The 24,984-nt window shown below is 46.4% G+C and overlaps 1 protein-coding gene across 7 annotated transcripts in view; it reads left to right on the top strand.

Annotated features, from left to right (window-relative positions):
• Positions 1-23,037, top strand: part of LEMD1 (LEM domain containing 1) — a 64,499-nt gene extending 41,462 nt beyond the window's left edge. For all 7 annotated transcript variants that reach the window (XM_073587212.1, XM_073587209.1, XM_073587211.1 and 4 more), the window contains one exon: positions 21,880-23,037. In XM_073587212.1, coding sequence (XP_073443313.1) covers positions 21,880-22,144 — 265 coding nt within the window. In that variant the 3' untranslated portion in view covers positions 22,145-23,037. The remainder of the gene's footprint in view (positions 1-21,879) is intronic.
• Positions 23,038-24,984: the final 1,947 nt, after the last annotated feature.

Raw genomic sequence — 24,984 nt, 5'->3', positions numbered from 1 at the left:
GCCAGGGTCGTGAGGAAGATCAAGCAAGAGGGAGTTCCGACCATCCTCATCGCGCCAGACTGGCCCAGACGTACATGGTACGCCGACATCGTCCAACTTACAGCAGATGCCCCCTGGCGTCTACCCGACCGTCACGACCTTCTGTCTCAAGGTCCGTTCTTCCACCAGAATTCAGGGGCTCTCAATTTGACGGCATGGCCCTTGAAACCTGGATTCTAACCCAGGCAGGTTTTTCACCGGCAGTCATTGCAACTATGATCAGGGCAAGGAAGCCTGCCTCCGCCAAGATCTATTATCGTACCTGGAGAGCTTTCTTTTCTTGGTGCGAATCTCATGGACAAGTCCCACTCCCTTATTCCCTCCCGAAGGTACTAGGTTTTCTTCAATCGGGCCTAGACGCCAAGCTATCCTTAGGCTCGCTTAAGAGTCAGGTGTCGGCGCTTTCAGTCCTTTTTCAAAAGCGCATTGCTATTAAACCGCAAGTAAGGACTTTCATCCAGGGAGTTTCCCGATTGGTTCCTCCCTACAAACGTCCGATGGATACGTGGGACATCAATCTGGTCCTGACAGCATTGCAAGCTCCACCCTTCGAACCTCTTAGAGGAGTTCCACTCTTCATTCTGTCTCAGAAAGTGTTTTTTCTAGTGGCGATCACCTCGTTACGCAGAGTGTCGGAATTGTCAGCACTTTCCTGCAGACGGCCTTTCCTAGCCTTTCACCAGGACAGGGTGGTTCTCCGCACGGTACCATCCTTCCTTCCGATGGTTGTGTCCAACTTTCACCTCAATGAGGAGATTTCACTGCCATCCCTTTGCCCGGTTCCGGTTCATAGAGTGGAGAAGGCTCTGCATACGCTTGACCTCGTCAGAGCATTGCGGATTTACGTGTCCAGGACAGCACCTTTCCGGAAATCTGATTCCCTCTTCATTCTTCCGGAAGGTAGTCGCAAGGGGCTGCCGGCTTCCAAGGCTACCCTTGCCAGGTGGATCAAGTCCACCATACATGAGGCCTACCGACTTAACAGTTCCCCTCTTCCGGCCGGTATCACGGCACACTCTACACGGGCAGTAGGGGCCTCCTGGGCCATTCGGCATCAGGCTTCGGCACAACAAGTGTGTAAGGCGGCCACTTGGACTAGCCTACACACATTTACGAAACACTACAGTGTTCATACCCAGTCCTCAGCGGATGCGAGCCTGGGTAGACTGGTTCTGCAGGCGGCAGTACCCCAAGTCTAGGGAACTGTCAACACAATATTCATCCACTGCTTCCCACCCAGGGACTGCTTTGGGACGTCCCACGGTTCTGTGTCCCCCAATTAGGCGACAGAGTAAAGGAGATATTTGTGTACTCACCGTAAAATCTCTTTCTCTTAGCCTTTAATTGGGGGACACAGCTCCCACCCTGTTGCCCTTATGGGCCGTTGTTTACTGTTGAGTTCTCATATTGTTCTTTGAGCTCGAACATAGTAGCCTTCTTACAGGCATGGTTATGTTATTTGATTACGTTCCTCCTTATGCTTTGGCACAAAACTGGAGAAGGCTGAAGCCGTCCAGGGGTGTATACTGCAGAGGAGGAGCCAAAGTTAATCTTTTTCAGATTATGCATAGTGTCTCCTCCTAGTGGACAGCAGCATAACACCCACGGTTCTGTGTCCCCCAATTAAAGGCTAAGAGAAAGAGATTTTACGGTGAGTACACAAAAATCTCCTTTTCCAGGACGTCCACCTGACAGCACCATGCAGGACGTCCTCCTCCTCCTTACAGGGACAGGAAAGCACACGAGAGGTTAAAAGGCCCCGTCCCACCCCTTTCCCTCAGTGTCTTTCCTGTCCCTGCACGGAGGGACATACGAGAGGAGCAGGAAGCTTACCAGAGGGCGCAGGGGGATCGGGTGGCCGGTCCAATCCTTCCCCCTGTCAGGATGCCCAGGGCCGACACTTCCCGGTGGGGAGTCCCTCTGCCCCAAAGCCAGGAGCAGGACTTCGCTCCTGGAGGAAGCCGCTCCTCCCGGTGGGAGGCTCTCGGCTCCAGGCCGCGCGGCAGTCGCATCTAGAAGCCGGGTCCCCGCAGGCAGCGAGCGATGCCGACGCGACAACTTACAGACCGCGCGGCGGTTGCGGCTGGAAGCCGGGCCCTGCACGCAGCCGGCGGTGTGGGCGATAGAGAACCCGGGGCAGCTAGAAGCCGGGACAAGCTCGCCTGAGGGGTCAGACCCCCGGGACTCGGATCCCGAGGAGGGGGAGATCCCGACTGACAGGAGGGACCAAGGCAGGAAATACCTGTTTAAGTTAGAGGACACCGAGGACTTGGTGCAGGCGGTAAGGAACACCATGCAGATAGAGGATGTTCCAAAACCGCAGTCCCGACAGGACCTGATGTTTGGGGGACTGGTCGCTCGGAAACAAACTGTGTTCCCCGTAAGCAATGGTCCTAGGAGAATGGAAAGAGGCAGAACGGCGACTCGTACTGTCTCGGGACTTTAAGAGCCGACTGCCCTTTGACCCAGAGGAAACACGATTGTGGGAGGAAATTCCTAAAATCGATGTTCCTGTAGCTAGGGTGACCAAAAAAAACGCCATCCCCTTCGAGGACTCATCAAGTCTCAGAGACCCGATGGACCAGAAGGCGGATATTCTATTAAAGAGAACATGGGAATCGGCAGCTGCCCTTACTAAGTTTAACATAGCAGCCACCTCAGTGGCCAGGTCCATGTTCCTATGGGTGAGGCAGTTGGAAGAGCATTTATCCAACAAGACCCCTAGATCTGAGATCCTAGCTTCCCTCCCTCTGATGAAATCAGCCACTGTGTTCCTTTCAGATACGTCGGCCGAGTCAGTAAGATTCGCAGCCAGAAACAGCTCCCTTTCCAACGCAGCTAGGCGAGCGGTTTGGCTGAAGTCTTGGTCTGGGGATAACGCTTCAAAGGCAAAGCTTTGCTCCATCCCCTTTTCAGGCTCAAGGGTGTTCGGGCCAGCTCTAGATAGCATCCTAGAGCAGGTGTCTGACAAAAACAAGGGGTTTCCAGAAGAAAAACCCAAGCATCCCCAGTCCTTTCGTAGAGGGTCCTTTTTCAGGAGACAGACCGACTTTAGGAGCCAGGGTAGATCCAACAGGGGCTCCTTTAGAAACACTCAGAGCCAAGGGGGGAGAAGCAAAGCCCCTCTTTTCGCGTCATCCTCCAGGTCTAGAAGGCAATGACGCCATAGGTGTCGGGGGAAGACTGCGACGATTCGCAGCAAGGTGGCGCCAGGTAACCCAGAACCAGTGGGTCCTCAGAACCATCACAGAAGGGTACAGCATAGAATGTTATTCCCCTCCCCCCGACAGATACATCGCCCCCACCGTAGTCCCGGAAGGCTCTACCATGTGGGCAGATCTACAGGACCTGCTCAGGTCAGAGGTCATAGTGCCAGTTCCGCAGCAGGAGAGGGGAAAAGGTCATTACTCTTCCCTATTCTCCATTACGAAACCATCTGGCGAGGCCAGAACAATCATAAACTTAAAACCCCTAAATGCCTGGGTGGTATACAAAAGGTTTTGAATGGAATCAATACGCTCAGCAATTCAACTTATAGACAGGGATGCCGTCATGTGTACTCTGGACCTGAAGAGTGCATACTATCAGGTCCCCATCCATCCCTCATCTCAGAGCTCGACGGGCCCATATCCTTACCAGACACGGTAAGAAGATCCCTACGGTGGTGGATACAGCCCCAGAACTTACAGGTGGGCGTGCTATGGACAACCTCGCCGTATGTGGTAATCGCCACAGACGCCAGTACGTGGGGATGGGGAGCCCACGTAGAAGGGAGAATTTTTCAGGGAAGATGGAGATACAGATCCTCCAACTTCAGGGAGCTCTATGCGGTCTGGGAAGCCCTGCGTCAGAATCGGTCGGTAGTGAGAAATCGACATGTCCAGATATTGTCCGACAACACAACGGCAGTCTCATTCCTGAAGCACCAGTGAGGTCCGAGACATCGACCACTCCAGGCACTTGCAGGACGAATATTCGCCTGAGCAGAAGAGGTGGTCCTCTCCATAACGGCAATCCACCTAGAGGGTTCTCAGAACGTAGTAGCAGACTATTTAAGCAGACAGCGGGTCAGCCCGACAAAGTGGGAACTAAACGAAGAAATCTTCCATCAGCTTTGTCAGCGTTGGGGGACCCCCAGTATAGACCTGTTTGCAAACCGGAAGAACTCAAAGGTCGCCAGATTCTACTCCTTGAACCCAGCAGACCACCCGGACGGAGTAGATGCCCTGAGCCAGGCCTGGACGGAACCCCTCTTGTATGCATTCCCACCACTGGCGCTGATACCGGCGGTACTCAGGAAGCTTTGCGAGGACCGCGTGTCGGTGATATTAATAGTGCCATACTGGCCAAAGAGAAGCTGGTTTCCGCTGCTAGGAGCCATGGCAGTAGGAAACCCAGTCGAGCTACCCCTGAAGGGAGATGTTATCCACCAGGGGCCGATTCGCCATCCAGACCCAGCAAGGCTACACCTCTCGGCATGGATCCTGAAAGGGACATCCTGAGAGCAAAGGGCTTATCCGAGCAGGTCATATCCACTCTACTGGCCAGCAGGAAACCGGTAACATCCGCAATCTACAGAAAAATATGGAAGAGATTCTGCCTGGAAGGTGGCAGGTCCGACCTCTCGGCAGGTACCCCTGTCCTCCCTAGTGTCCTAGACTTTCTGCAGTCGGGATATAATAAAGGGCTTAAACCCAGCACGTTAAAGGTCCAGATTTCAGCTTTGAGCGCCTTCTTCGACTACCCTTTAGCCTCCCATCCTTGGGTGGTAAGATTCATAAAGGACATGCAGCGTCTTTGCCCCACAATTAGGCAGCTCACCCCGCCCTGGGACCTCGGCCTGGTACTCAGATCTTTATGTTGGGACCCCTACATGCCTAGTGGTAGAATGTCCATTTCGACTCTCTCTCGGAAGACGGCTTTCCTGGTAGCCATTACCACGGCCAAAAGAATAGGGGAGATCCAGGCCCTGTCCACCAAGGATCCATATCTCCAGATCAGAGACGATTATATAACCTTAAGATTAGATCCGGCTTTTATCCCCAAGGTAGCCTATTACCAGAATATAAAAAATAATAATAATAATAATAATAATAATAATAATAATAATCTTTATTTTTATATAGCGCTAACATATTCCGCAGCGCTTTACAGTTTTGCACACATTTTTCATCACTGTCCCCGATGGGGCTCACAATCTAAATTCCCTATCATTATGTCTTTGGAGTGTGGGAGGAAACCGGAGTACCCGGAGGAAACCCACGCAAACACGGGGAGAACATACAAACTCCTTGCAGATGTTGTCCTTGGTGGGATTCGAACCCAGGACCCCACAAATCAGGGGTTTGTATAAATCAGGAGATAGTGCTACCATCCTTCTGCAGCAATCCCCGCAATGAGAAAGAACAGCGTCTCCACTCCCTAGACGTAAGACGGGCAGTTATAAGCTATCTAGAGGCCACCAATGACTGACGTATTGACTCAAACTAAAAATAGGGGGAGAAAAGCCTCTAAGGCGTCCATCGCAAGATGGATCACCTCAGTAATTTCAGACGCATACCAGTCGGAAGGCGCCAACCCACCAGATCCCTTAAGGGCCCACTCTACTAGGGCAGTTTCAGCCTCCTGGGCCGAGCGCGCAGGCGCCTCAGTCGAGCAGATTTGTAGAGCGGCAACTTGGGCCAGCCTGAATACATTTTGCAAGCACTACAAACTTGACGTGCTATCAGGCCAACATACCGCATTTGGGAGAAAAGTTCTCCAGGCGGTGATCCCACCCTGAGGAGGTGCTTTGGTACTCTCCATGGTGCTGTCAGGTGGACGTCCTGGAAAATAGGTATTAGACCTACCGGTAATGATTCCAGGAGTCCATCCTGACATCACGGGTAGTTCCCTCCCTGATAGGTTATGTTAAGTTATGTCATTTGATGTAATATGATGATACCATTAAAAGAGTTATAGCATTATCCACGCTGTGGTACTTGTTAAGTCACTGAGGGAAAGGGGTGGGACGGGGCCTTTTAACCTCTCGTGTGCTTTCCTGTCCCTGTAAGGAGGAGGAGGACGTCCTCCATGGTCCTGTCAGGATGGACTCCTGGAAACATCATTACCGGTAGGTCTAATACCTGTTTTTGTGGAATAACCATGATTTTTAATCACCGCTTTCATGCGTCTTGGCATGCTTTCCACCAGTTTTTCACACTGCTTTTGGGTGACCTTATGCCACTCCTGGTACAAAAATGTAAGTAGTTCTTCTTTGTTTTATGGCTTGTGACTATCCATCTTCCTCTTGATTACATTCTAGAGGTTTTGAATGGGGTTCAGGTCTGGAGATTGGGCTGGACATGACAGGGATTTAATGTTGTGGTCCTTCATCCACACATTGATTGACCTAGCTGTGTGGCATGGCGCATTGTCCTGCTGGAATAAACAGTCCTCAGAGTTGGGAACATTGCCTGAGCAGAAGGAATCAACTGTTTTTCCAGGACAACCTTGTATGTGGCTTGATTCATACGTCCTTCGCAAACCTGCCCAATTCCAGCCTTGCTGAAGCATCCCCCGATCATCACCGATCCTCCACCAAAATTCACAGTGGGTGCAAGACACTGTGGCTTGTATGCCTTTCCATGTCTACGTCTAACCATTAGATGACCAGGTGTTGGGCTAAGCTGAAAATTAGACTCATCAGAGAAGATTACCTTAATCCAGTCCTCTATGGTCCAGTCCTTACGGTCTTTGGTAAACTTCAGCCTGGCTCTCCTTTGCTTGTCATTGATGAAAGGCTTTTTTCTACCTTTACATAACTTGAGCCCTGCCTCTAGGAGCCTGTTTCGAACTGTTCTTGCCGTGGACTTCACCCAAGCTGCCATTTGCCATTCCTTTTGTAGGTCACTTGATGTCATCCTTCAGTTGCTGAGTGACATTTGAATAAGATTACTATCATCCCGGTCAGTGGAGAGTCGTTTTTGCTCTTTGCCGGTCTGTAGCTTTGTTGTCCCCAATGTGTGCTGCTTTACCTTGTTGTAATGGACTGCTGTCCTAGAAATTTTAAGGACAGAGGCAACATGACGCTCACTGTAGCCTTCTGCTAGTAAAGCCAGAATTGAGCCCTTCTTTTCCTCACTCAAGACTTTTCTTTTCAACTCCTTTGACATAGTTTAAAGTTATTTTTTCATTCCAATTACTTTTGGGATATTACTAGCACTTGTTTTGCCATCCAGCTTGTCCAATTGCAAGACGATTGTGAGCACCACAGCAGGGTTTTTTTTATACTTTACTTCGTTAAATAAGATTTGGTTCAGGTGATCACCTAATCAGAAGCACATTAAGTAGAATGAGGTGTACTCTGGTTGGAATACAACTGACACTGGAATGGAATGGCTGTCAGACATGTAGAGAAGCTGATTTTTATAAAACTGCAGTAATCTCTTAATTTTTGCCAGAGCTGTATAGATATTAGATCTTTAGATGCATTTTTGTTACATTCTTTATATTATAATCCTTCTCTACTACTCATACAATTTTGATTCTGATAATCCATTCTACCATCTTCATTTTTACATGATAATTAGAGATGGGCGAACCCGAACAGTAAAGTTTGGTGTCCGTATTGAACACCTACTGTTCGGTCACGGACGCCAAACACGGACTTCACCAGTTTCAACCCCCACCCACCCCAACACCGGGTGTTTGTCATGCTGTCGTGTGCATGACAGCATGGCAAACACTGCTTCTGATCAGCGGTAAAATCATTACCGCCGGTCACACAGTCACGGTTCCCACACTGTCAAATAACATGAACCCGCAGATGTGATGGGAGGTAAAGAATTTGCCTCCGGTCACTGGCGTCGTATGATGAAACTACTGTTCCCTACAGAATGCAACAAATAGGGCCTAAATAAATGGCACTTCCTAACAAACATATGTGGTATTGTGGTCCCCGACGCGCGTGTCGCGTGAGCTTTGTCCTGGGGGGTAAGTCACTCACTTATCCCCAGGATGAAGCTAACGCGAAACGCGTGTCCGGGACCACGATACCACAAGGTCGTATATTTCATTATGTTTCTTTATGGGGCTGTCATGGCACACCTGGGGAATGGGGGCGGTAGACTGTAGGAGCCTTATGGATTATACACCTAGGCATCTGCGCTGATATCTCTACTTGCTAACTACCCCATGATAAGATCAGAGTATTGTGGCAGTGTTTGTTTTATACACATGATGGTACTTGTGTTATATATATTTCAGACTGGGGTTTCTGCTTAAAATTTATTCATTAAGATACTTTATTCTATTCTTATCCTATGACTCATTGCACTAACAGCAGTGTCTTTATGCTGGGTACTTACCCTTATTAGTGTACTTCAGTTACTGTATCTTCTAGGATTCTGCCGAAATAACGCTCTTATGACACATACTCTGGTGGTATTTCCATCTATTTAATGTACCATAAGTGTTATAATTATAGTAATGTCTTTATATTTTTGAACACCTAGTTCATCAGATTGGATGCTTTTTACTCATGAGCACGCCCCTTTTGTAGCATTGAGCACGATATTATTGGAATTGTAATGTCACTGCACCTTGTGGTGTCCTATTGGATACTCATCTCCTTTTAATGATTGTCTTTTTGTATTGATTGAAATAAAGCTTGCTATTTTTTATGGCTATATGCTTCCCTGACCTTTTTGGATGATACACTGTTCCCTTCAGTCTACACCTGCTGCCGCTAATACCAGCGAGAGCAGGCGGCAGCTGATGGGAATATCAGCTGGCACCTGCGCTCTAAATATATATATATTTTTTTTTAAAAAAAGCTTGGGTTCCCCTGTAATTTTGATAATCATTCAGGCAAAACTCACAGCTGGGGCTGCAACCCTCACCTATCAGCTTCAGCAAGGCTTGTTATAAAAAATAGAGGGATCCCTATGTTGTTTAAATATAAATTTAAAAAAAAAAAAAAAAAAAAAAAGGCATGGGGTCCCCCCCATTTTTTACAACCAGCCTTGCTAAAGCAGATAGTTGTTGGAGGCTGGTATTCTCAGGCTGTTAAGGGGGCCATAGATGTTGGTCACCCCCAGCCTAAAAATAGTAGCCTGCAGCCGCTCAGAGAAGGCTTATCGATTAGATGCACCAATTCTGGTGTTTTCTCTGGCCCTTCCCATTTGACCTGTAGTGGTGGCAAGTGGGGTTCATATTTATGGGGTTGATGTCGCCTTTCTATTGTCTGTGACATCAAGCCCACGGATTAGTAATGGAGAGGTGTCTACTACTATAGTTATATTGTACATAAAAACACAGCCAGAATAAAGTCCTTTATTTGAAATAAAAACAAAGCACGCTTTTCCTTTTTAATTTTAAAATAACAACAAAACAGGCTTTTCCTTTATTTAAAAATAACAGTTATACTCATCTAACACCCAATCCACTGAATCCCTCGTCTCCTGTAATAAAGGAAAATAGAAAAACCACAATATCCCTCACCTGTGTGACACTGTCCCACGCCGGAATCCATGTCTGGGGATTACTAGTTTTCAACCTGGATGGTGCCAACATGTGACCGTCCAGGCTGAGGAATGAGCTGCTGCAAGCACACAGCATCAGTGAGCAGCGGTGAACTCATCAAGGTTACCTCCAGTCACTGAGGCTGTGTTCCCAGCCAATAAACTGCAATGACCTCCCTCCGGTGAGATCACCGTTAGCACAGTGGGAAAAAGTCTCACGATGCAGATGTGAGTTCACCGTGAGAATTTCACTGCTGTGAATTTGAACTGCGTTGAACTCTCCTCTACAGCGTGAGAATTTTTCTCACTGTGCTAGTGGTGATCTCACCGGAGGGAGGTCACCGCTGTTCATTTGCCTGGCTGGGAACGCGGCCTCAGTTACCAGTGGTAACCTCGATGAGGTCACCGCTGCTCACTGATGCTGTACTTGCAGCATCTCATTCCCCAGTGGTTTTCAGCCTGGATGGTCGCATCTTGGCACCGTTCAGGTTGAAAACTAGTAATCCTCCCCAGACATGGATTCCGGCGTGGGACAAAGCATCGGACAGGTGAGGGATATTATTGTTTTGGGTTTTTTTAAAGGAGATGAGGGATGCAATAGAAGGGGTGTTAGGCAAGTATAACTGTTTTGTTATTTTTAAATTAAAAAGAGTTTGTTTTTATTTCAAATGAGACTTTATTCTCGCTGTGTGTTTATTTAAAGTATAACCATAGGATTAGTAATAGGTGTCTTATAGACGCCCCTCAATTACTAATCCTTGGGCTTGATTTCACTGAACAATACAAAGGTGACATCAACCGCACAAATATGAACCCCATTTGCCACTGCTACAGGGCAAGTGGAAAGAGCCGGACAAAGCACCAGAATTGGGGCATCTGATCAATGTACCTTTTCTGGGCGGCTGCGGGTTGCTATTTTTAGGCGGGGGCACACCATCCGTGGCCCATTACCAGCATGAGAATACCAGCTCCCAGCTGTCTGTTTTAGCAAGGCTGGTTGTCCAAAAGGGACACCATGTCATTTTTCTTTTTTAAATTCTTTAAATAATTTAAAAGACGCTGTGTGGGGACCCTCTATTCTTGGTAACCAACCTTGCTAAAGCTGACAGCTGAGGGTTGCAGCGCCCTGCTATCCGTTTTGCTTGGCTGATTACTAAAAATACATGGGAACCCACACCATGTATTTTTTTTTTTAAATTTATTTAGAGTGCAAGCGCAGGCTGATGAATATTATCAGCCACCGCCTGCTTTCGTAGCGGCAGACGTAGGATGATCCGAGTAGTAGTCCCATCCGCCTATGCCAGTGACCAGAGACAAAACTTTTACCTCCATATTTATTTTTTTTTTTTTTTTTTTTTTTTAACTGTTTGGCCAGACCCGAACTTACAGGGGTCTGCCCATCTCTAATGATCTGTTTGGGATGATTACACCAACAGCATTAGTTTTTAAAAAATTTTGGGAACACTCGCGGTGTAAACTGAGCAGAACTGTGAATTAGACAACTCCAGATATATATTTTGAAATGCGTTTTATCGAGTGTGCGCTGTGACCTATGCAGAGGTCATTATGCAGGGAGACTGTGATCTGCAAAATTACCTATTGGGAATGGTGAATTCTTGTGTTTATCAGTATCATCACAGCAAGAAATACAATGACAGGTACCACCTGTATAATATGGTGACTGCAGAAAAGTGATCTCTGCAACATAGGAGGTGTCTGCTAATAATAGTAGGTGTCGGATTATTAATAACTGCAAGTTCTCTAGATTTACAATAAAATTCTGATGGTGATATGGAAAATTAGAAAACAAAGTTGCCAAAAATTCTTGTTTCAATATGCAGCCACGTGGAGGCTGACACTAAGAATATATGTTGGGGGGCTAAAAACCTGACTTATCAATAAAGCTACACCTGAGCAGCTGACACCCAGCTATTCAGTGTAGCTTAGTGTCATTCGAAGGCAAACATGGGTCTGAGTGTCTTCTTCTTGATTATGCAGGTTAGTTCCTAACTTCTTTTCATATATATATATATATATATATATATATATATATATATATATATATATATATATATATATATAATATATGTGGGCAACGGCCTTAATTTTTCATGGGATAGGTAAAGGAGCATGAATGAGGCTATGCTGTTTCACTCCACGGCGCAACAGAGTACAGCCTGTACTGTTCAGCCTGTATCCTTTCTCTCCCATATGGCAGAACTGTTTCCCTTGACACAGTCAGCAATCAGATACCTGGGCAGTTGGTCTTTTTACGTTTTGACTACTGCCCACCATAGTGCGACGTCTTTCCATGGCACAAAAGATGGAGCCAGGACTTCCTGACTCCTGTATACCCAATCAAGCTTCTTCAAGGGATTGTCCAGGCTTTCTGTATAATTTGTGTGTGTACCTAGGCTGTAGAATGCTGACAGTTTTGTAATATACTCCCTGTCAGCATTCTGCATGGTGTCCTAGTTATCACATTTAGTCATGTGAGCAGCTGTCTCCTGATTCTGAAGGAGCCGCTCACTTCCCGACTAGAGTTTTCCTATCTGGCAGAGACTGGTCGATGATGTCACAACAGACACCAGCCCCCAGACTCTGCCAGACCCTCCCCTTCCTGCCTCCTGCTCCAGCCTTTCTGTTAAGCACACAATGCCAGGCAGAAAGGGAATGAGTCAGCTGATTGGACCAACTAGGGCCGCAGCTATAATGAGGCAAGTTGAGCCAGGTGCTGAAGTGGCAGGGGGCGGCATTATGCGCTCCTCCACCCGCAGCACCTACAATTTAGCCTTTGCACGCTGGTGCTGCGGTCGTGCAAGAGGCTGTAATTGATGAGATCACGGGAGGGAAGGAGTCAGGGCCCCCTGATCATGTGACCCCTGACTCCTCCCCTCCTGTGACCTCCTCACAGGTCCTGTAGTCGCTCCTCTCCTCATCTGTAGCGTCTTCAATCCGGATATCATGTGACCCTGACTCCTCCCCCTCCTATGACCTCATAACAGGTCCTGTGCGCATCAGCCCTTGTTTTATGCAGGACTCTGCTGTCTGTGCTGGCTGTCATCGTCCTGGATGAGGGAAGTTTATTTGTGGGGTCAGGGGGGTTTACAGGGTGGATGTAGCAGAGCCGCGAGTCTGTGAGGTGTACGGAGCAGAGCTGCACAAGTGTATGAGGTGTACGGAGCAGAGATGTGTACGGAGTGGAGCTGTGTGTGTACACAGAGTGGAGCCGTGTGTGTGTACGAGGTGTACGGAGCAGAGCCGCGAGTGTGCGAGGTATAAGGAGCAGAGCCGTGTGTGTACGAGGTGTAAGGAGCAGAGCTGCGTGTGTTCGAGGTGTAAGGAGCAGAGCCATGTGTGTACAAGGTGTGCGGAGCCGTGCGTGTGGAAGGTGCAAGGAGCAGAGCTGCACGTGTACAAGGTGTACGTTGTAGAGATGTGTATGGAGTGGAGCTGTGTGTGTACGAGGTGTGCGGAGCTGTCTGTGGGAGGTGTAAGGAGCAGAGCCGCATGTGTACGAGGTGTACGGAGCGGAGCCGTGTGTGCGAGGTGTACAAAGCGGAGCCGCACGTGTACGGAGCAGAGTCGCGTGTGTGTGAGGTGTATGGAGCGGAACCGCGTGTGTACGAGGTGTATGGAGCGGAACCGCGTGTGTACGAGGTGTATGGAGCGGAACCGCGTGTGTACGAGGTGTATGGAGCGGAACCGCGTGTGTACGAGGTGTATGGAGCGGAACCGCGTGTGTACGAGGTGTATGGAGCGGAACCGCGTGTGTACGAGGTGTATGGAGCGGAACCGCGTGTGTACGAGGTGTATGGAGCGGAACCGCGTGTGTACGAGGTGTATGGAGCGGAACCGCGTGTGTACGAGGTGTATGGAGCGGAACCGCGTGTGTACGAGGTGTATGGAGCGGAACCGCGTGTGTACGAGGTGTATGGAGCGGAACCGCGTGTGTACGAGGTGTATGGAGCGGAACCGCGTGTGTACGAGGTGTATGGAGCGGAACCGCGTGTGTACGAGGTGTATGGAGCGGAACCGCGTGTGTACGAGGTGTATGGAGCGGAACCGCGTGTGTACGAGGTGTATGGAGCGGAACCGCGTGTGTACGAGGTGTATGGAGCGGAACCGCGTGTGTACGAGGTGTATGGAGCGGAACCGCGTGTGTACGAGGTGTATGGAGCGGAACCGCGTGTGTACGAGGTGTATGGAGCGGAACCGCGTGTGTACGAGGTGTATGGAGCGGAACCGCGTGTGTACGAGGTGTATGGAGCGGAACCGCGTGTGTACGAGGTGTATGGAGCGGAACCGCGTGTGTACGAGGTGTATGGAGCGGAACCGCGTGTGTACGAGGTTTACGGAGCGGAACCGCGTGTGTACGAGGTTTACGGAGCGTGGCCGCGTGTGTACGAGGTTTACGGAATGGAGCGATGTGTGTACTGAGTGGAGCCGTGTGTATGCGAGGTGTACAGAACGGAGCCGTGTGTGTATGAGGCATAAAAAGCGGAATCGTGTGTGTATGATGTATGCGGAGCCATACGTGTACAAGGTGTATGGTGGGGAGCATTCATACCTTCCAGCGGGACAGTCCCGATTTTGAGAGAGATTCTGCCCCACTGCCCCGGCTGGGAGCTTACTTTTCCCGCGGACACAGGAGTACACGACGGAGCACTTTAAAATTTGCACGTGACGTTCCACCGGAAGTGACGTGCTAGAAGCTGACTGGAAATGAGGTAATTTCGGGAGGAGATTGTGACGGAACCATGGAGGTACTTGAGGGAATGCTTCAGATCCATCACCGTATCCTCCCCCAACAGCGCGGACATCAGGATCGCCTTGGACTCGGGATGCCGACCATGTGAGCGGATCATGATATGTCCTGCATCAGGATGCTCTGGTGGGCACTACAGTGGGAGCCGGGCTGCTATAGTATCTTTATAGAATCTTTCTTTCTCTCTGTTTCTTCCTTTCTTTCCCCTCTTTCTTTCTTTCTCTCTCTCTTCTTTCTTTCTCTCTCTCTCTCTGTTCTTTCTTTCTCTCTGTTTTCTTTTTCTCTCTGTTCTTTCTTTCTTTTCCTCAGTACCAGTCCGTGTGCCCACAGTACCAGTCGAATAAGAGGGGTAGGAAACTAGGTGGCACTGGTCACATTGAGCCTCTCATACTTTTTACTGGTGTATAATCATATGCCCTGAGCACCCCCATAAAGTGGGCCAGCGCCAGACAACAGGGTACAAACAAATCACTATTACTATCAGTCCAAGTGGACAATTATATAGGTAAAGTTAATGATGTCCCTGTGCCAAGCACTGAGGAGACCAGAACAGCGGGGTTTGGGTAGAAGAATTTTATGGGGCCCATTACACTGTATGAAGTAATATATGGTGCCCATTATACTGTATGCAGTAATATATGGTGCCCTATTATGCTGTACGAAGTAATATATGGTGCCCATTATGCTGTATAAAGTAATATATGGTGCCCATTATGCTGTATAAAGTAATATATGGTGCCCATTATACTATATGAAGTAATATATGGTGCCCATTATGCTGTATGAAATATTTGGGGCCCATTATACTGTATACAGTAATATATGGGGCTCATTATACTGTATGAAGTAATATATGGTGCCCATTATACTGTATGCAGTAATATATGGCGCTCATAATACTGTATGAAGTAATATATGGTGTCCATTATACTGTATGAAGTAATAAATAGTGCCCATTATACTGTATGAAGTAATATATGGGGCCCATTATGCTGTATGAAATAATATTTTGGGCCCATTATACTGTGTACAGTAATATATGGGGCTCATACTGTATGAAGTAATATATGGTGCCCATTATGCTGTATAAAGTAATATATGGTGCCCATTATACTGTATGCAGCAATATATGGTGCCCATTATGCTGTACAAAGTAATATATGGTGCTCATTATACTGTATAAAGTAATATATGGTGCCCATTATACTGTATGCAGTAATATATGGTGCCCATTATGCTGTACAAAGTAATATATGGTGCTCATTATACTGTATAAAGTAATATATGGTTCCCATTATACTGTATGCAGTAATATATGGTGCCCATTATGCTGTACAAAGCAATATATCGTGCCCATTATGCTGTATGAAGGAATATATGGTGTCCATTATACTGTATGAAGTAATATATGGTGCCCATTATGCAGTATGAAGTAATATATGGGGCCCATTATGCTGTATGAAGTAATATATGGAGCCCATTATGCTGTATGAAGTAATATATGGGGCCCATTATACTGTATGAAGTAATATATGGTGCCCATTATGCTGTATGAAGGAATATATGGTGTCCATTATACTGTATGAAGTAATATATGGTGCCCATTATGCAGTATGAAGTAATATATGGGGCCCATTATGCTGTATGAAGTAATATATGGGGCCCATTATGCTGTATGAAGTAATATATGGGGCCCATTATACTGTATGAAGTAATATATGGTGCCCATAATACTGTATGGAGCATTATGTGGGGATAGGGGATGACTTTATTTGTTGTGGATCAGACTGCTGGGACCCCCATGATCCTGGGAAACGTAGCTTTGAAGAGCACCATGTAAATGGAGCTGTGGTCGATCATATGCACTGTGGTGCCATTCACATGTGGCTCTTCAAATAACTCCGCTATGTGCACACGTAGTTTTTTGGGTGTGCGGATTTTGGAGAGAAAACCGCAGGTAAATCCGCAGGAAAAAAGTCCTGCGATTTATCTGCGGTTTTGCCCTGCGGTTTTACACCTCATAATGGATGAGGTGTAAAACTGCAGCATTTCTGCACCAAACAATTGACATGCTGCGAATTGTAAACCGCAGCAAAACCGGGCGGAAAAATCCGCAGCATGTGCACAGCGTGTTTTTTTTTTTTTTTTTTTTTCTTCCATTGGAAATTAAGGTACTGTACAACGCAGCAGAATCTGCTGCGTTTACACAGAGCCAAAACCGCTGCAGAAGCGCAGCAGATTTCACTGTGTGTGCACATACCCTTAAAGAGTGATGAGGGGACGACAAAGTATAGCAAAAATTCACTGATCGGGGTGATGAGTGTTATAGTTTGTGGGCTGGTGGGATTTGTGTGGCAGGGCTGCTTTTTTGTCCCTGTCCGGCCCTGTGCCAGGCCTACCATTGCCATTATTGACCCTTGTTCTGGATACTTATGTGTTGTTCTTGTATATGCGTGTGATGGCGCTGGCATCCTTGTGTTTGGACACCTTTCTTTTCTATTTATTTAAATCAAATGTCCACTATTGTACTCAGTTTTACAGGATGGATATGAAAATTTACTTTGTGTGGGGGGGGGGGGGGGGGAGTGTCATTTTGCTGTTCGCCTCAGGCAGCAGATAGGCTAGGTTCACCCCTGGGACCAACCAGGAGGAAAAAGGCAAACAAAATGTGTGCAGGGAATGAAGTGAAATACAGGAACAAAAGGCAGAAACAAAAAATAAAATTTATAGGGGAGTTTTTATATTTCAGTACAGCATAGATTAGCTTAAAAAAAATCTGGATTTTGTGGTTGGATGACCCCTTTATGGACAGTTGAGCAAGTGTGTTGCTGGGACCCTGCGTTGCACTGGCTTCCTCATGGCCGTTTTTTTTTTTTTTTTTTGAAGTCTGGGTCCTCCTCTTTGGCTGCTTGCCTGTTGGCGTTTCACTGAGGTCTCAGTCCCTCCAATACACTAATTGTTTATGGCATCTTAGACCATTGATCAGATACACTAGGACACTCCCTTAAAGGCCCTGTTACACACAACGATGTCCCAGCGATCCCAGCAACGATCCGACATGGATGGGATCACTGGGACATAGTTAGGCTGATCGCTGGTGACCTGTCACATAGACAGACTCGCCAGCGATCAGGACCAGCAAGCAAGCTGGTATTTAGGGTAAACAGTGGGTATTCAAGAGCCGCGCGGATGTCCCAGGGACCGCTTTAGGACATCCAATGCTTGCTGTGTCCCCCAATGAAGCGACCGAGAGATAAAGAATTTTGGTGCAGTAAAATTTTTCTTGGCGGACACTGCACCCTCCCTTGTTTGAGGGTGTCTTGGTTTTGCTTTTCCTACTGGTTTTCAACTAACTGAATAGTTGGGTGTCAGCTACCCTGGTGTAACCTATTTGGGGAGGAGTCTGCTTTTTTTCTAAGATGTATTTGTAGTGTCCGCTTCCAGGTGGTAGCATTTAAACTTGTTGTTCCTGTAACACCCAATGAAGGCTGCGAGAAAGATTTTACGGTGTGTACCAAAAAATGGAAAGAAAAATGTCATGTTTACCCAGAAAATATGGTCGACTATTTTATCTTTTTTTTTTTTTTTTCTAAAAATTACATGGAAACTTCAAGATGCAAGAAAAGAATCAGCTGATCTAAGGGCTCTTTCACACACCCTGAGATCAGTGTCTTTGTGTTTAATCCGTGTGGCAACCGTGTGCCACATCAGTATTACAAGGAACAGCAGCTGGGAATCAGCGGTACTGTTTGTGCTGTTCCCCCTGCACCAGGTGCTGAAGACAGCTCACATCACTGTCCCCTGATCGCGCTGCAATCCGCACTAGCAGGGCCAAGTGTTGAGAGTTGTATTCAATTGTTTACAGCAAAAGCAGTAGGTGGCTGATGGGAGTATTCATCAACCGCCGCCTGCACTATAAATAAGTAAATATAAAAAAAATGGGGTTTCCTTGTATTTTTGATAACCTGTCAGGCAAAACTGACAGATGCGGGCTGCAACCCTCAGCTATCAGCTTTAGCAAGGCTGGTTATCAAGAATAAAGTGGTCTCCACGCCATATTATTTAAATAATTTTAAAAAATGGTGTGGAGTCCCCCCATTTTTGCCAAGTTAAGGTAGACGGCTGTGGGCTCTGATATTCTTAGTCTGGTAAGGGGCCATGGATATTGTGCTTCCCACCACCCCCCAGCCTAAAAATAGCAGCCCACAGCCACGCCAGAAAAGGCGCATCTATTAGAAGCGCCAGTGCTGGCACTTTGCCCGGCTCTTCCCACTTGCCCTGTGGCATTGGCATGTGTGGCTCATATTTGTGAGGTTTATGTCACCTTTGTATTGTTCAGTGACATCATGCCCACAGCTTGGTAATAGAAAGGCGTCTGTAAGGCTGAGTGCAGACGGAGTTTTGAGCCCTGCGGATTTTTCCGTGCAGAATGGAAGAAAAACGCAGGTCAAATGACCTGCATTTTTCCTGCGGATTTCTTCCATTTTTCACGCGGTTTTCATGCGGTTTTCCATTGCGGTCTTCCCCCTGCGGATTTGGTAACAGGGGAAATAGAAAACCGCACAAAAGAAGTAACATGCTGCGGATTTTGTACCGCAGGAAAACCGCGCGGAAAAATCCGCAGCGTCTGCACAGCGTTTTTTTTTTTTTCATTCATTTTAAAGGTACTGTACATCACAATGCGGATATGCAACGTTTCTGCGCGGTAAAATCCGCTGCGGAAACGCTGCAAATCTGCATCGTGTGCACATGGCCTAAGACACCTATCCATTACGATTCCTATAGTTTATGTTGTAAATAAACACACAGCCAGAATAAAGTTCTTTATTGGAAATAAAAACAAAACACACTTTTCCATTTTTATTTAAAAATAACAGTTATACTTGTCTAATGCCCATTCCTTTGAATCCCTTGTCTCCTGTAATAAAAAACAACCATATCCCCCACCTGTTCGACATTCTGTCCCATGGTGTAATCCATGTCTGAAGAGGTGACAACAATCTTGTGACAATACAAAGATGACATCAACACCACAAATATGAACCCCTACCTTCCACCGCCAAAGGGCTAGTGGCAAGAGCCGAGGCAAAATGCCAGAATTGGCACATCTATTATATGAGCCTTTTCTGGGCGGCTGTGGGTTGCTATTTTTAGGCTAGAATATCTGGCTGCTTACCAGCTTGAGGATATCAGCCCCCCAGTTGTCTGCTTTAGTTGGTCTGGTTGTAAAAAATGGGAGGGGAATGCACGCTGTTTTCTTCCTTCATTTTTTTTTTGTAATTCTTTATATTTAAGAAAAACAGCATGAAGACTCCTCTATTCTTAAAGGGAATCTGTCACCTACCCTTTGGCGGGCGATGAAAACGAGGTCGGTCCGGTCCGATGGGCGGTGTTCCTGATGTGTGCCGCCTCCCCATCCTTGCCCGCCGTCCGCAGGTTATTGCTGAATTGGAGTAGGTGTTCGCCATTTTTTGCGCGTGCGCTAAGCATTCATAGCTAGCGCACGCACAATATGCTTTGCCCAACTGCGGGCAAAGCCGAAAAGCCGGACTGCGCATGCGCCGGTTAACTAAGCCCCGGAACACAGCAAAATGCCTCCGGGGCTTAGTTAACCGGCGCATGCGCAGTCCAATTCAGCAATAACCTGCGGACGGCGGGAAAGGATGGGAAGGCGGCACACAAAGGGAACACCGCCCATCGGACCGGACCGACCTCGTTTTAATCGCCCGCCAATGGGTAGGTGACAGATTTCCTTAAATAACAAACGTTACAAAAGGTGATAGCTGAGGGTTGCAGCCCGCAGCTGTCAGTTTTGCCTGGCTGGTTGTCAAAAATACAGGGATACCCAGGCAGTTTCTATTTTTTATATTTATAGCGCAGACTTGTCACGATCAGGGGTGTGACCTTTGGCCACACATGGCTATCACATGTGCAGGGGGGCTTATCTTGGTTATCCCACCGCTGCCAACAATGTGACGAAAACAGCAAGCTAGTCTTGCCCTCACAATTTATCGCAGGGGCTTATTGTAGATATCCCACTGCTGCCACAATATGTCACGAACTGCCGGGATTTATGTATATCCCACTTTCTAGTTCTACTTTGGAACTTGCAGCTCTCCGGCGCCCCCCTTACCCTCAGGTCAGTCAGAGAACTGCACCTAGGATAATTAGTCGCCGTCGGTCTACTTGTTGTGCACTGGCTATTAGGCCCACTGCGGCGAGGGAATTATAAATGCTTAGGCCGCAGCCACACAATCTGCTTATAAAACTCGCTCAGTCACTGCCAGCGCTACCCACCTAGCCAAAACACACTTCGCTGCCACCAGCTCCAATTCTATATTAATTTTACTCAATAATAATTAATAAAGGGGTCCAAAGCCAACCCAAATTAGTAGCATAGTTATCTTCAGGCATGTATGAATTCGTCACAGAGCCGGGAGACCGAACTAATAAATTTTATCTTTACTCCAAAAAAAGGTAGGCAGTGTTTACAGAAGATCTAAAAAGGATTTTACAAAATGAGACAATTTAAAAGTATGTACAATATGACTACAAGTAAAAAAAGAGAATTAACAGAAGAAAAGAGGCACTCACATGTTACTTAGATCATTTCAGGCAGAACCAGGCTGGTAGATGGGTGACACATCCCAATGCATGTGGAGGTCTTGACAACAGCGTCTAGGCAGCAACTAACTGGGGGGGCTCAGTTGCAGACTTGTGTCTGGGCTTGTGACATCACTAAAGGGGCTGAGTTATGGCTGCCCTCCCCTTCTCTCCGAGTACAGAAATGAACGCTCCAAATATGTAGCACAACCTCACACCGTTTTATGACCAAATGATTAGATTCTCACTATTGTCTATAGGAAGTCGAGTCACATGAGAAGACAAAGAAACCCCCTGCTGTGAGGTGGGAAACCAGTCACTGGTATTTCAGGTTACACTGAGTGTGTATGTGCAGGCTGAGGAGGGGAGGGGGTTGGACAGTGTTACAGGCTGTGAGTGAAGTAATTTGCAGCTGCTAGCAGGCTGACAAGAAGGGGAAAGGAAGGGGGGTCGTTAGTCGCTGGCAGCTATGAAATTATTCTAGAAAAGTGTAATAACAAGGAACATCATGCATGATATTTTACATTATTGTTACAAGACTAATGAATACTCCCTTCAGCTTCTGTCTACTCTCACTGTTACTAGCAGGAGTAGTCTGATGGGAGTAATAGTTCCATAAGCAGACACCTGGCTGGTCATTTTTATTTATACCGCAGGCGGTTGCTGATGAATACTCCCGTCAGTCACCGCCTACTCTCGCTGTTGAGAGTTGTATTCAACTGTTAACATTCTCCCCTGCTAGCTCTGATCACAGTGCGAGCAGGGGACTGTGATGTGAGCTGTCTTAGGCACCAGACACCAGAAAACAGTGCGAACAGTATTGCTGATTCCCAGGCGCCGGTATGTGTCACACTGATGATACATGGCTGTTATATCATCACTGTGCACGTGTGCGGTACATTTTAATCAGTATATTTCTTTATGTAAAGTTTTCCATTTTAACATTCCTTTATAATTTATCTACAGTGCAACACGCAGGAAGCCTATAAAGGGGGCTGCTGGTCGACCTATTCAATTTCGATACGATGATATCGTCACTAGAGCCAGGATGCACGAGCAAGCGAAAAGTGCAACAGAGGGAAAGCCACAACGCCTGCTGTCTGTGCGTCTTCAGATTGTTATCTTTCTTATAGTAGCTTTTGTTGTCCTTGTCTATATCACAATGGAGAGCAGTCCAGAAAATCCTTTCGACACTGCTACAGAAGACCTTGCTGAAGTGCAGCAACCTTAATGTAAAATGTTTACATAATCGCTACGTTCTTCCAGAAGAGGAGGTGGAAAAGATCTTGGAGCGATGCCCAGTTGTTCACTTCTTGTTGTGTTCAGTTTGTATAATGTTTCATGTGAATTAGTGGCATACTTCTAGCAGTGGTTGTAAAGTCTGATCAATGCCAGCCCTTTACACTGACCTCTCAAACGAAGTTCACCGAATTGTTTTAGAATAGGGCACTGAATGTTTGAGTCCTGCAGTGTAGTAATGGATTCAGCTTTATAGGGCAGTTTTGGAGCCCTGCCATTTCTTGATACTATTGAGACAAAAAAGGTATTAACACTAGTCATATCTCAGAAGAAAAGTGTTGATTTTATGTTTCCTTTTTTAGAATGGTTGCTAATTAAGAACAATAGTTACCAAAAAGAAGAATTGTAATCTACTGCTAATAATGGGAAAAATACTATGCATCTGATACAACATTACTGGATTTAAATAAAAAAAGGCTTGTAGAGGTTCTGTGATGTATAAAAGCACAAGATCTGTCACCTCTCGTTTTGTAATGTTCTCCACATTGTCTTAACTTTGTGATAAATCATAGATGGAGTCCACAGAGTCCACAAAGTTTTGTTTTAACCCTGTAAAGTTGCAAGGTTCCTTGACCCATTTAGCATTTAATGTTTCTGCACGGCATTACATGTTATGTAATAGAACAAAACTACAGAGGTTAGAAAGCAGTAGATGTTTTCACAAAGTTATTTTTTGGGTGTCTGTTTTTGCTGCTAATTTAAATTGTTGTGCACTGATTTTAGCCACTGGGTCTGTGTTTTCTCTACCCAGCAATTTTGGCTTATTGTCTTGTCCCTGTTAAATTATTTCCGTCACTGTTGAAATAAAGCTTATGTTTAATTTGCCACCTATGGTTTTATTTTCAAGCAAGAATAATTTTGCTCTCGTTATTAGGGAACTTTTTAGATGTGACTTTCAAAACCACAGAAAGAGGAAAAAAATCCTCCAATATTCAGGAAAACACCAAAAACAGGCATAGATGCTTACCTGTGTAAACAGGCCTCAATACATCTGCACTAAACAGGGTGCAGCAGACCCAAGTAAAATGGCAACTGCACAGGTGCAGAATACCAAATGAGACAGCCAGCCTACAATCAGGGATGGCCATGTGGCACACCAGTGCAAAAAAATAATCTATATGTGGCAGTGTTCACACAGGAAATGCAGAGCATCAGGTTTCCTCTTTCTGTGGTTTTCATGTTAAAGTAGTACTGGCAAATGACTTTCCCCAGTGAGATCCAAAGTAATAATTTTATTGTGCAGGCAATCCAAAAATAGACAGTATTTCGGTCCTACAATAACCTTCATCAGACAGATTGCAGTGTGCACAAGGTTACAGGCAGAAACGAACGCTCAGGATCAGCATCACATGAATGCCACACACTGCTGCAGCATCTGCTGCTGATCCTGAGCGTTCGTTTCTGCCTGTAACCCTTTGCACACTGCAATCTGTCTGACTGATGAAGGTTATTGTAGAACTGAAACGTTGTCTTTATTTTTGGATTGCCTGCACACAATAAAATGATCTGCTCACAACATTTACCTAAGTGACTGTTTTGAGCTCATTTTCTGGTTTACCAGTTGTGAGTTCTCCTTCCAGGCTCCCTCTGGTGGTAACAGGAGGTAGTGAGGCTGATTTATTCAGTGGAGATCTGCCACCTGATAAGGAGGATGACTATTGGACCTCAGGAATCTCAGACTGGATTTAAGACAGCCGACGTCCTATTCTGGTGCTGGTGATTCCTTCTGGCTTGTCAGGTCTTGGTTCTCAGCTCTGTTCCAGACAGCTCAAGCTAAGTGTTTCTGCTAATGTTCACACTTGATTTTGTTGGTCTATTCAGTTTTTTTGTGTGGTCAGCCAGCCCCGGCTGGGGCTGTGCTGAATTTCCACTCTTATTTATCTGTATTTGCCAATTTGCTTTTTGTCCCTTATTAGATTGGCCTCTTTTTGCTCTGTCTCAGAATATTTCAGAGTGCTGATATAGTGGGAGAAGTCTAGTGACTTCAGGGTTAATTTTGTTATCAGAAGTGTTGGACATTATTTTTGTAGGGTTTTTGGCAGATTGCAGACAGTGTCTTTCCTTTCCTATCCTTTCTAGTTAGTTTGGGCCCCATCGTTTGTTCAGCCTATTTTCCTGCCTGTGTTTGTGTTTTCATCTTGTTTCACCGTCAATACATGTGTGGGGGCTGTCTTTCCTTTGGCGTCTGCTCTGGGGCAGTTGGTTTTCCCCTTTTCTTGCTTTGGGCTTATTTAGTCCTCCGGCTGTGATGAGGCATCTGGGTTCATCGTGGGAACGCTCCACAGCTGCTGATGGTTGTGTGGTTGGGATCAGGGATCTGCAGTCTGCATAGTTACCAACCTCTCTGGTTTTCTGTGACTTAGCTGGTTTTGTTTTTTCCTCCTCGGTGACCCATTCATAACAAGGGACCAGTTTTCGACAGGATTTACATGAGATAGGATCCTACTTGGGCACCATCCACAGGAGTGCCGAAATTACAATTTTAATAGCATTTGGGGACATGACCGAAACCCTTTAATATCCATAGTTTGAAATTTGTGCACTTTTTGGGATCTGGAAATTTCCTGTAGAATCCAATGATTGAACACTAATCTATGGACCATTTTTAGCAATTATGAAAGACATCTCTACATTCTTCTGATTATTTTATAGATTTAGAATTCTTAAATTTTCTCGTGCATAATTATGAATGACCATCTTTAATACCCAGGCATCTTTGGTTGGTTGTGATTGACCAAGCTGCTGAAAAGTTATAATTCTATTCAATCACTG

Source organism: Dendrobates tinctorius, unplaced genomic scaffold (assembly GCF_039654945.1).
Source record: "Dendrobates tinctorius isolate UK_male_01 unplaced genomic scaffold, ASM3965494v1 ptg000098l, whole genome shotgun sequence".
In the NCBI taxonomy this organism is placed as follows: domain Eukaryota; kingdom Metazoa; phylum Chordata; class Amphibia; order Anura; family Dendrobatidae; genus Dendrobates; species Dendrobates tinctorius.
This window is presented reverse-complemented; position numbering and strand designations above follow the sequence as displayed.